We start from the raw sequence: 12,961 nt of genomic DNA, 5'->3' as shown, positions 1-12,961 counted from the left end.
GATTACTGTAGCAGGCACACGGGTGGCCGAGAGGCTAGGCGTTGCTACGGTATGGCAAAAGAACGCGGGTTCGAATCCCGCCTCGTGATCAAATTATTGTATTCTTTCAAAATTTCTCATCTACATATCAATAGAGAACATGGTTTCACGGCTTACTTACACATGGGATCCTGTTATTTAGAATGTAAAACCCCATGTGAACATAGCAAAGACTATATATCACGCTATCAGCCAGCACTGCCAACATTCAGAAAGCATAATCAACCTACCAATTGCTGAGAAACGAATGTCTTAACTACAATGTTAGTAACTTCTCTCTTTATCTATCCAAGGCCTCGCTCGCTGTTGTATAACGAATATATGTTTAAAATCCGTTAAAGGAGTTTTAAATAAAAACTCGCGTAAAATCAAACAACAGAAAATACTAAGTTATATCTTTGTTATTTCCATTTCTTCGCCAATAAAAAACTGGTATCTTATAAAGCGCAGTAGGTAGGTACATATTACTAATAAGAATATTATAAAAAAAAATCAATTCTCTCGCTTCAAAGAAGCCATTAGTTATTTATATAATATTATGTATTTATATATTATATAACGTGACTTATATACAATGCAAATCACAGTCTTTAATTTTATATTAACTATAGTAGTATATATGAAAAAAATTATGCTACGAGTGGATATTGCCTAAATAGAACATTCTAGAATGCGTGTGTTTTTATATTGACTTCTCTTTCGCTCTTTCAGAAAGTTCATTTGCCAGAGCGAGATAGATATATTATCCAGATGGGTAGTTGTAAAAAATGATATTATGACGAAAACTGGAATTCGACCATTTCAATTGAAAACAAATTATAACAATTCATTTTATGCACACATTTTATGCTAAAACATCTTAATATACAGATGTATTTTTATGCTTTTTTGAGGTTAATTATTGTTTTTATTTTGAGCCTATTTTAAATCCTTGATTAAAACTTATTCGACGCAACTGAAAAAAAAAAATGACGGTTTTTTTCCCCAAAGTATCACTTTGTTGTCCGTCTGACTGTGAACACATTTTTTTATGACGTACTTGGCTGGTTTATATATATATATTTATAAAATTCCACTAATACTTATATAAAAATGAAAAATGAGAAATTAATTTGTCTATGATTTAGCAAATGTTTCTTTTTCTCATCGCATAAATATTTCACTACTTCTATATCAATATCCACCCATCAATCCATCTCGCTCTAATTATATACAATTCCGTGTGCGAGAAAGAGAAAGCATTATCACAACGGCTTTTTAGATGTACACACTGGTAATCGGCAAACACTGGAAGAGACGATCGGTCACAGAGCCCTGCGCCCCGTACCGGGGCAAATAATGGCCCTTTTACGGGGCATTAACGGGTATTTAATATTTTCTCACACTATCCCTTTTTTCCATTATCTTTGGGACATCTCTATTGCATTCGTCAATTGCAAAAATTGGTCATTACAATTTTGACATAATAAAAACAATCCAATACGGCCAACCGCTATTCTATTAATTGCCAACTTTAAAAAAAACATCGTTTCAATAATTTTGTAAACAATTAGCTACCACAGAGTGTTTCCGAGATACAAATCAAAACATTTTCCGACATACTAAAGTCACCCACGACTTTTCCACGTCAAAAAAAAAAAACAAAACACCAAACAAAAAAAAAAATACTTAACATAAATCTGTACAATCCAGTCCACACGCAATTATTGGCTTTTACCCCCAATTCGGGTCATATTTGACCCACTCGTAGTTTGGCGCGAGGTAAACCCTCCGACCCCTTATATAACATGTTACAATACCTCGATACGCAGTCCGGGGAATGCCGCTCTGTTGAGAGAGAAAAAAAAAAACTTATAAGTACAACTAGATGCGCCCCGCGGTTTCGACCGCGTTAGTCAGTATATTATTATCCCGTAGGAATGTCGGGATAAAAAGTTGCCTATGTGCTATTCCAGCTGTCTACGTACCATTTCATTTTCAAATTTCATTGCAATCGGTTCAGTAGTCTTTTCGAGAAAGAGTAACAAACATACACACATCCTCACAAACTTTCGCATTTATAATATTAGTAGGAAGTAGGATTAGTAGGATTAGTGGGATACACCATATGACTGGCAGAAATGGTTTTGGCCTTTAAGGACGCCTTCCCCTAACGTCATCCAGACGAGCCAAAAATAAAATCATAATTAACACACCCATAGCTATGATATACGCCTTGCATAGCTTTAAACCCTTAAGGACGCTTCCTCAAAAACAGACAGGTATCGACTTGCGTTTCCGTTTCCTTTCCCTCACCCCGCCCAGTAAGTATTCTTCCAGTATTATTCCTCTCGTCCGTCCTTTCTTAACCCTTTTCCAATTTCCAGTCGGCAATCCGTTTGTAGAGGCGTAAGGTCTGCAATCGACCTCACTCAAGCCTCTCCAAATGTCCATGGCCGGTGGTAGCGCTTACCATCAGGCGATCCACCAGCTCCATTGACGATGATGACATAAAACCTTCCTCCACGCGCATCCACACTTACCCTGAAATCATCCATTAGCCCCAACTTCTTAGCTGCCTTCTGGTAAGTCTTCGCATTCGAGTAAGCTACCCTGACCGGTCCAGAACCGACTCCAGCTATCACCTCCTCAGCTGATGACTCCGGAAGGGAGTAGACAAGGGATGTTAGACTGTCGTCATATACATCCTGTTGAAATTGATGATGTAATATTATCTGTGATAAAAAATCTATTCCAATAATATAAAGCTGGAGTTCGTTTGTTTGTTTGTATGCGTTAATCTCAGGAAGTAATGGTGATATTTCGATATTTTTTTTTTATTATAAAAATGTGCGTGCAGAGTGGACAAGTAGTATATGTGTATACTAGTTTTCCGCCCGGGACTCGCTCGTGTAAACATAGTAAATTCACACATTCTTGTTTTTTATCTCAAAGCTATATCAAGAATTAACAAATTAAATTTTTCTTCTTGCATCTCTCTGTCTTTTAAAAAACCTGCATCAAAATCTGTAGCGTGGTTTTAAAGATCTGAGCATAGATACATAACATTGGGAAAGACAGCGGGAAGCGAGTTTTTTTTTTATCTATACTAATATTATAAAACTCAAGTTTGTTTGTTTGAACGCACTAATCTCAGGAACTACTGGTCCGATTTGAAAAATTCTGTCAGTGTTAGATAGCCCATTTATTGAGGAAGGCTATTTATATAATACCTTACCTTTATTAAATAAGTGAGATTGTGTTTCGTGAACTCAACAAATTCCATATTCAACTGCATGTATCTTAGATGCAAGTCGAAAAATAGGCCCTTGCTCACTCCAACCTGTAAAGAAAGTAAGATGAAAGGAAAGTGAGTGAGCGAGAGAAAGAGACATTTATTAGTGCCTATAAAAATGAAGATGACAAAAAATAATGTTCATTTATTTAGAAAGTAAAAACTTTTTAACGGTTTTTAAACGATTTATCCATTATATTATTCACCCGACGTTTCGAACACTTTACAGCGAGCGTGGTCACGGGGAGACAGTTTATTTAATCAAAATTTGGAGTGCAGTTCAAACCCAGTATTGAAAAAAAAAAGAATGATTATCCGTCTGTCTGTCTGTCTGTACCCAGGCTGTATCTCATGAACCGTGATAGTAAGACATTTTCAATTTTTAGATGATGTAGTTGCTGGTATAACAACAAAAAAGTGGTTAAGCAACGGTTGCAGCGGTCCTAATTTGGATGGATGACCAATTGTTTTTGCTCATTTGTACGGAACCCTTAGTGTCGCGTCTCCGGCTCGCACTTGAATGATGATTTGTGAAAGGAAAATAAGTGAAACTAGATTAGACTAAACTAGAGTAAACTAGGAAAACTACACCAAATAAGGTCACCTCATAGCCTATAGAAATCGAAACTATATTACACACTTATTCTACGCTTTATAATGGGATACAATGGGAGAAAAAAAGGGCGTTTTTTTATTTTGGTTTTAATTTACTTTTATTTATTAACCAAAATTTTTATTTATAATCATTCATTGATTAAAGTATCAATACTATATTTGATTTTGAGGATATGACTTTGACCATTTTCAGACCCGACATTGACCCATGTTGAACGGTACTTTGACCACATGTCATTGCCATAATTACCTTTCCGAAGGAATATGTTCTAGACACTTCGGGCCTTATGCACGCTCTGCCCTGAGTATTCTCTGGATCTCGCAGCCAATCGTCGAAGAATCTAGAAAAAATAGGTACATTGTGAACTCTAAAACAACTCTAAGAACTGTCGTATAACAATCTTACTAGCTGCTGCCCGCGGCTTCGCCTGCGGCCCAAAGGAGTTATTATACGTCATATCTTTAATATCCCATATTATACGTCATATCTTTAATATCTATCGGAATTTAACAATTTCGTAGGGATAGATTTTCCCATGAAAAGAGAAATTTTACTGCTATAAAAAGTAATCTACGCCACTAAAGAGTGAGAGAGAGAAGACTAGGGAGCCTTCTATCTCCAGACACAATGGCAAGCTGGACAAGAAGACATGAAACTTTCCTCAAAATAAGAGCTCAATTATGATTTTATAAATTATTTTAACCAAAACTGTACCTTTATGTCTACGATGATAACACCATTGAAACGCATTATTAGCATAAAATTTAAATAAGATAATTAGTTTTAAGGAAAAACTTTTAACTTTACCAAATTTAAGCGGGACCACGTGGCACGTATATAAAGAAAAATTATTTATTTATTTATTTATAATGCTTTATTGTACAAATTATGTGTGGCTTAATCTAATATCTACTAAATTGTGCCCTATAAACTTATTCTTTAGGTAAAAATCCATACTAACGCCTCCGGCCACTTAGGTTCCAGCATGTCCCAGGTCTCACTCCTCAAAACCCAGCCTAGACCTGGAAAGAAGTCTGTCCTATGCAATAACTCTGGCCTAGACAGGTCGATCAATTCCTTTTTGCCATTGTCGTTCCATGCCGAAATGCACCTGGAATGTTCAAAGTCAAAGTCCAGGTCAAAGTCAAGGTCAAAGCAATGGTCAAAGTCAAACTCATTTTTAATTCGATAACATATCGATAGCCAAAAACAATACATAATACAAAAGATGGTAAAATGCAAAAAAAAAATGTAGGTACATATTTTGTGTTAAATTTTCTTTCAAAACTATTTCTTGTGCTCAATAAATTACATATTTTTCTATATTTAATTGTCTTTTTAACGCGCTCTTATTAGCTTCACCTACGCATATGTTTGTGTGTGTTATCGGCTCCTTTAGACTCGATTTTGACCCACTGTAAAGGGACAGATTTAATTCAAACTTTGTACACTTATCAAGGATCAGTGACAATACAATACTTCCATAAGTTTATATTATTATCTCGATTAAGATCGTCAGGATTAAACAATTTCCTAACATATAATCTGTATACAATCAATTGCGACTGTTTAGTTTTTTTTATTTTATTGTCTCTACAATTTATGTACTCTGTATCTAAAAAGTACAGAAAAAGCAAAAAAAAAAAAAAAAAAAATTCAACCGATTTTTAAAATTGTCACATTAGAAGAAACCTACTCTATATATTATTTATTTAGATACGTGCTAGGTACAGTGAAAGTACCTATTTACCTAAATATTTATATTATGATATCACTCTTATTGTGGGAGTCGAGCACGCTTCGGCACGAATTGGGCCAGCTCGCACCGGGGAAGTACCACACACCCACAGAAAACCGGCGTGAAATAGTGGCATGCCACTGTGTTTCGTACGTTTCCTTTTCCTCACCCGTCCCAGTCCATTCCTTCCTTAGAGTCGTTAATCCATTCCTTTTCCCTTATCCCAAAAGCGGGCAGCGCATTCGTAAAGGCCCAACCTTTGCGAATGTTCATGGGCGGTGGTGATCGCTTACCATCAGGCGAATCACCAGCTCAGTTGCCCGTTATGACAAAAAAAAAAAAAAACTCATTTAGTTATACACGTTGAATATATAATAGATCGTGTTGATGTTTAAATTAGCTACGTAGTTTCAATGTAATGAAATATTCATTTACCAAAGTTAATTATTATTCTGCTAGATAAAGTTTAATACAAATAAATTCAAGTTGTATTTATTTTTTTGCACATAATATATATTCAATTCTGAGTAGTAGAGAGTCTGTAGGTAGGTACAATGGGAGTAATAAATTTAGCAACATACCATACTTAGGGTCGAATGACAATGTGTAAGTTTTTTTTTAAGCAGTGGTGACTCAGTGGTGAGAACCTCGGACTTCAAAATCGATAAGTCGGGGTTCGAGACCGGGCGAGCGTGCAAGAAATAAATTGATTTTTCAATTTATCTGCGCATGTAGATAACATCACCACTGCTCGAAACGGTGAAGGAAAACATCGTGAGGAAACCGGCATGTCCGAGAATCAAAAGTTCGACGACATGTGACATCTGCCAACCCGCACTTGGCCAGCGTGATGGATTATGGCCTGAACCCTCATAGGAGGCCTGTGTCCCAGCAGTGGGAACATATATGGGCTGATGATGATGATGATGTGTAAGTTTTCAGATATTTAATTTTTCATTAAATACGCGTTAAGTCCTCAACTACTCAACTCTGGCAGAAAAATTCACAGAACTGATATCCAAACTAAATAAGGGGACCTAATGATAGCCTATCTATAACATAGGTATATCTTTATAACATAAAGTAAAGTAATTAGATAATCAATATATTTAGGTACTAGCTGTCCGCCCCGTCTTCGCCCGTGGTACATAACCCTTCAGCATTATAGGTATACTGGTTTGGATGTTTCAATAAAAATATGTTAAATCGGTCCAGTAGTTTTTGAGCCTATTCATTACAACCAAACAAACAAAGTTTTCCTCTTTATAATATTAGTGTAGATAAATTTATTTTTTTCTTTCTTTCTTTCAATATATATTTTTAGTATAATACATATTTTTAGGCTCGCCTAGTTAACAGCTCTATTTTTAGTGCTTTCTAGTCAATAGATAACTTACCATATACTAGGGTCCTTCAACAACAATGGATAGGTCCCTTGAAAGTATTCAAAGAAGTCTGGAGAGATGTCTAAGTCATCTGGAAAAAAAAATAGATATAAAATCTTATACAATTCTACACTCTATATCAATGCAATAGAGTTCTTTATAGCTTGTTAAGAACAACGCCTATGCCTTTTATCTGTATATACATTTTTTTCTCCAAAGCGTGCAATTTTCCGTGAATAATATTAGCATTACTATACTTTTATATACGCCGTATTTTTTAATTAAAAAGCGATAAAGAAGGTATAAAATGTTTAAAGAATAAGAAATGCTTGTTATAAACTATTGAGGATTCATCGAAATTTTTCATTTACATACACATACGACAGACAGACACAGATAAAAAAAGGAATGAAAACAATAGAGGTCACATAAGTAGAAGTACCTACTTATACAACCTCTTTTGTATTTTTTATATATTTGCCATAATTAGGGCTGCCAATAGAAATATTTCATTTTTGTCTTCAATTCAAAATTCTTCGTTTCAAGATTTATCTCCTCAACGCAAATATACATTGTGCATGAAATAAGTGTTTTTCAATCAAACATTTTTTTTACAAATCTTTCAAAGCACCTACCCTCAACAATAATCACAGCCTCATGCCCCAAACTCCTGAATACGTAATTCAACGCGAACTTATAATGCCTCGCAATTTTATAATACCCCTTGAATTTGACCTTAGCCCGGGTCAAGGGTATCTCCGAAAGGTCCGGCTGTTTGACCACAGATATTGTAGGGTCAGAATCCGTGTACTGTTTTATCACTTGATAGGTCGCGTTGTGCCCGCAATCCTGCAACACAAGAAAAAAAATAGAATATAGTCAAAAAATCCTATGGAGTAATAAACACATACTTAAAAAAAAAAAACACGCTCGATGTATGGAATAAATTAAATATACAGATTATATTTAAGGAAATTATTTTAACCTGGCGATCTAAATAAGCATACGATAAGCTCATGAAAATATAGTTCCAATCGTTGATAAGTGTACAGAGTTTGAATTAAATCTGTCCATTCTAAAGTGGGTCAAATTCTCTTTAGGCAGTTACATACAAACATACAGGTGAAGCTAAAACGCGTGTTTAAAAGGAAAACGTCGCGAATAAACTGGCAAATCCAAATATCAAAAGTTAGACATGCGACATCTCCCAACCTGCATATGGCCAGCATGGTAGATTATGGCCTGAGCCCTCATAGGAGGCCTTGATAATGACGTTGAATAGCAGTAAATACATACCTGACTAACTATAATAGGGAATGTCTCCTTGTTAGGTCTGAATTTGACTAGATTATCTAAACATCTCTTCACTGTTATTCTGTCGCAAGCTATTACTAAAACTGGCAGGATTGGATTTATAACACCTGTAACAGAGGACCTATAAATAAGTGGAAGGAAGAAAGAAAGAAAGAAAAAAAAACATATATTTGACACGAAACACGAAAAACACAGAAGAATTTAACCAAAAAGAAATAAAAAAAATTGTGTGTACTTAAAATATATATAAGTACATCATATTATAGTATAGTAGTCTCTTTTTATTGGATGGAGCCATTCATTAAGAGAAGAAGTACAGTATAGTGTCTGTGTTTAGTCTATCTTTTTTATTATATTGTTACGATAAAAAAAAAGAAAAAATCCTATTTATTAGTTAAAAAAAAACATAAAAAAATATTTCTATCAAATTAAGATGTCCATACATACAGTTTATGAGTCACATATTTGCAAGATTCTTGGTAAGAATTCTGAATATCAACTTCCTCTCTTTGTTCAAAATGTATATTACTGTATTTGTTTATACAGACTAAAGTAGTGAATAGACCATAGTCTAGATTCTAATAATTCTAGACTAAGCCATAAACTATACAATTACATGGGTGTCTATTCAAAAGAAATCTAAATATATAATAAAACAGAAGAATACTAATTATATAATAACCCAGACTATTTTTTAAAAGAGTAATTGCTATGCAATGTTTTACCCCAAAACAATGGTTGCTATTTATTTCATTTTTTGTGTTTGTATGTCCGTCAATCACGCAAAAACCAATGTAAAAAAATGGTGTTGTTCCAGTGCTAGGATTAAAATAGAGACTATGTTTTTTTTGAAAAAGCAATTTTTAAGTAGGCGTATGTAGTAAAAAATAAATTGGCGAATATATCATTAAACGAGATGTCATTGGATAGGTCTTCATAATATTAATTTAATTTTTTTTTATGTCATAGCGGGCAACTGAGCTGGTGGTTCGCCTGATGGTAAGCGATCACCACCGCCCATGAACATTCGTAGAGGCTCAGACCTCTGAGAATGCGCTGCCCGCTTTTAAGGGATAAGGAAAGGATTGGTGAACAAGGAAACAAGGAATGGACTGGGAAGGGCTAGGAGAAGGAAATAGGCCTCCGGCTCCCACACCCACCGTACGAAACACAATAGCAAGCTATTATTTCACGCCGGTTTTCTGTGGGGGTGTGGTACTTCACCGGTGCGAGCTGGCCCAATTCGTGCCGAAGCATGCTCAACTCCCACAATAAACATTTGGTATCATTGAAATAAAATAGAGGTTTCTTAACAATTTGCTAAAAATAATTAGTTGGCGAGATATCCTACTAATATTATAAATGCGAAAGTTTGTAAGGATATGTGTGTGTTTGTTGCTCTTTCACGCAAAAACTACTGAACCGATTGCAATGAAATTTGGTATGTAATAGCTGAACAACTGGAATAACTTTTTATGCTGATATTCCTACGGGATACGGACTAACGCGGGCGAAACCGCAGGGCGCAGCTAGTGCTCAAATTAAGTCATAAAAATATACCAACGAAAATCTATGCAACCTATAAAACAGTGCAGGCCACGTAACACCGGCAGTAAGCTAATATAAATATACGACGGTTTGTTCCTAAATATTAATCTAATATCAGAAACTTTTGATTCAAATCGAAAAATATTGTTACCTTATACTAGCGGTCCGCCCCGGCTTCGCCCGTGGTATATAGCCTACATCCTTCCTCAATAAATGGGCTATCTAATATTGAAATAATTTTTCAAATCGGACCACTAGTTCCTGAGATTAGTATGTTCAAGCAAACAAACAAACTCTTCAGCTTTATAATATTAGTATAGATTATTATTGAAGTCATTTCAATTGTAAGGAACAGCAACAAAAAATGTAAAATATTAGTATTTTCTTGTGTTTGATTTTACGCGAGTATTATACATTTAGAAATCAAAGACTTTTTAACGGATGTTCGAAACGTCGGGTTAATAATATAATGAATAAATCGCGTTCAAAATCAGTTTAAAAGTTTTTAATTTCTAAATGTAAACTATTAATTTTGAGAGCAAAGTTCAATGGGTCAGATGGTCCGATTACATACAGCTGTTAACGTGATGCTTATTTGATGAATTTCTAAATTTACACTTTAGATTTTTTTATTATTTACATGTCCCATCTTGATTGGAATAGATCATAATTTAGGACATGCTTAATGCTTATCATAAAAATAGATAATGTGTTATTCAATGCTTGGTATGTGAATGAAGCAGCTTTATCATAGCTTGATAAGATATCTTTTTTAGCATATGTTAGATTCGAGTGTTAATATTTAGATTTTATAAATCAAACTAGCTTTTGCCCGCGACTTGGCATGCGTGAAATTCGGACTACTTTAATAGATGTTATTATACATACAAACTTCCTCCCGAATCACTCTATCTATTAAAAGAACCCCGTCAAAATCTGTTGTAACTTTAAAGATTTAAGCATATGTAGGGGCATAAGGACAGAGAAAGTGACTTTGTTTTATACTATGTAGTGATAAGACTTAGAGAAAAAAAAAAAACAAGAATAAAATCCAATATACCTTGGCTCAAATTAAAGTCACAATTCTAATATTCAGACATCAAGACCCATTCGAGATACAAGACCTATTTTTAGGCAAATACTCCATAAAATACAAAACAAGTCATACAGACACAACATGGTACAAATGCCGGTATTATCACCTATGGTGATCTCTACCAGGCAACCTTCAATTTATATATTCTTATATTATGCATACAAATACATATTACCATGATGCCATCTCAGTCTTATATCCTTAGTAGCAATCTCTATTTATTCAACATATTGAAATTAATCTATTCCTATTGGTTATAGCATCATATTAAAGACCCTTTACCCTTCCATGATAGATGGACTATTCAACACAAAGTAATTATTCAATTTAAATCAGTGATTCTTGAGATTTGCAAGTTGAAACAAACAACTTCAGATATATTACATTCTTATAGATATAAATTCAAACTCAATAGGCACTGATTTTGACCACAGATGGAAAGAGAAAATATAAAAATAAAGTTATTTAGCTAGAGTACAAGCTATTTTAAATGAAAAATTTGTGAAATCCTTCTACTAAACAGTGCTAATAAAAACAGATTAAAATAAATGTGAAAGTCCTTAAAACTTTAGAATTCATTTTTTTTCTATATAACAACATTTCTACATTCCTACAAGCAATATTAAGTTATAATATATGTGGAAATTATATCTCATGACGGTGGATATCATTCTATTTTATTAATAAACATACTTACTCTGTGTTTCTAAGTTATTACTATACAATTCCTTGGTTTTCTCATTCTGTTCACTCCTTCTTAGATGCTGTTTAACTCTTTCTAACAACACACTACTGTCACTGAGTTCAACATCAAGTTTTGACTGTAAACTATTTAATTTTTTCTCCAAGTCCACGAAATTGTTTCGGCTATATGAATTTGTGACTACGAAAAATGACAAATACGTGTAAATAAACCATGCACCAGTCAGACAGGAGCCTATAATCATAAATCTACGCAAATTTACACGCATTTTGTCCACGTTTCGGGTCTAATTGGAACGCCGCTATATAACCATTTCTACGTCTGTCGTTGGCTATGTGCAAATACGATATGGTCACAGAGTACTTTTAGGATGTGTTTAATGTATAGTATCAACATTGCAACAGTTGATGTCGTGAGACCGAAATCTCTTACATTTTACAGCGTAATGTTCACGTATGTATCGATTAGTTCCACCCTGAACCATGAACACTTAAAGGAAATTTATATAAACTGATAAAAAGTTTAAGCAGTTTTAAAATTCTTTTATCGCCTAATAACAACAATCATTGGTATCACAACTCAAAAATTACACGCTGTCAACATGCATTAGATTGGATGATTATTGACAGTTGACAGTGACGACGGAGAACAATTTTTGTTCTGCTGGATGTAGACATAAACGTAAACGCCTCATGTTTTCAAAAACCCATAATCATATCTTTAAAACCTCCTAAGCCTAAACAGGCAGCCATAAAATATATCTATATGTACAATATGTAATAATATGAAAGCGTGTTTGTTATACCATTTTCAATTTAAGAAATACATTGAGGATTTGAATGATTTATGGTTCGTTGAATTTGTCACCAATTAAAAAGAACACTATAAAAAAAACTCACAGTTTATTCATGCTCGTGTAAACAGTCTAATTTGATGGGAGATTGCCGTTCAAGATTAGCAACTATAACATCAAATTTATTTGTAAATGTAATTTTAATAAAAGTCATTTCGATAAAGAAATATGCCAGGAAGAATACGCTTCAAAGTGATGAGGCCGCCAATTTTATTGTGAAAATTATTTATGCAATTATTGTGTGTATCTGTGCATTGTACGTTAAGAAATTTATAAAAACATTATACTAATAATTCTTTTACAAAAACTACCGATCGAAGTAACGATATTAGTGCGGGGCAGGTACCACTCCGAATTCTAAAATGGGACCAAATGACAATAATTTTCTATCAAAC

General features: G+C 34.1%; 1 protein-coding gene across 1 annotated transcript; it reads right to left on the bottom strand.

Annotated features, from left to right (window-relative positions):
* On the bottom strand, positions 1 to 12,315 carry LOC119836521 (alpha-1,3-mannosyl-glycoprotein 2-beta-N-acetylglucosaminyltransferase). The gene is made up of 9 exons (XM_038361895.1): positions 11,708 to 12,315; positions 8,349 to 8,473; positions 7,688 to 7,901; positions 7,065 to 7,143; positions 4,891 to 5,040; positions 4,179 to 4,269; positions 3,257 to 3,361; positions 2,562 to 2,726; positions 1 to 1,866 (listed from the first exon to the last, which is right to left on the bottom strand). The coding sequence occupies exons 1-9, from the start codon at positions 11,979 to 11,981 to the stop codon at positions 1,753 to 1,755; spliced, it is 1,317 nt and encodes a 438-aa protein (XP_038217823.1). The 5' UTR covers positions 11,982 to 12,315; the 3' UTR covers positions 1 to 1,752.
* Positions 12,316 to 12,961: the final 646 nt, after the last annotated feature.

This window comes from Zerene cesonia, chromosome 24 (assembly GCF_012273895.1).
Source record: "Zerene cesonia ecotype Mississippi chromosome 24, Zerene_cesonia_1.1, whole genome shotgun sequence".
NCBI classification, from domain to species: domain Eukaryota; kingdom Metazoa; phylum Arthropoda; class Insecta; order Lepidoptera; family Pieridae; genus Zerene; species Zerene cesonia.
Note: the sequence above shows the minus strand (reverse complement) of the source record. Positions and strands in the feature narration are given on the sequence as shown.

Coding starts and splice junctions, on each gene's coding strand:
- LOC119836521 (XM_038361895.1), bottom strand. CDS start 11,981: ATGCGTGTAAATTTGCGTAGATTTATGATTATAGGCTCCTGTCTGACT. Junction 8,474..11,707: donor TAATAACTTAGAAACACAGA/GTAAGTATGTTT, acceptor CCTCTGTTACAG/GTGTTATAAATCCAATCCTG. Junction 3,362..4,178: donor GAACATATTCCTTCGGAAAG/GTAATTATGGCA, acceptor CTTTCTTTACAG/GTTGGAGTGAGCAAGGGCCT.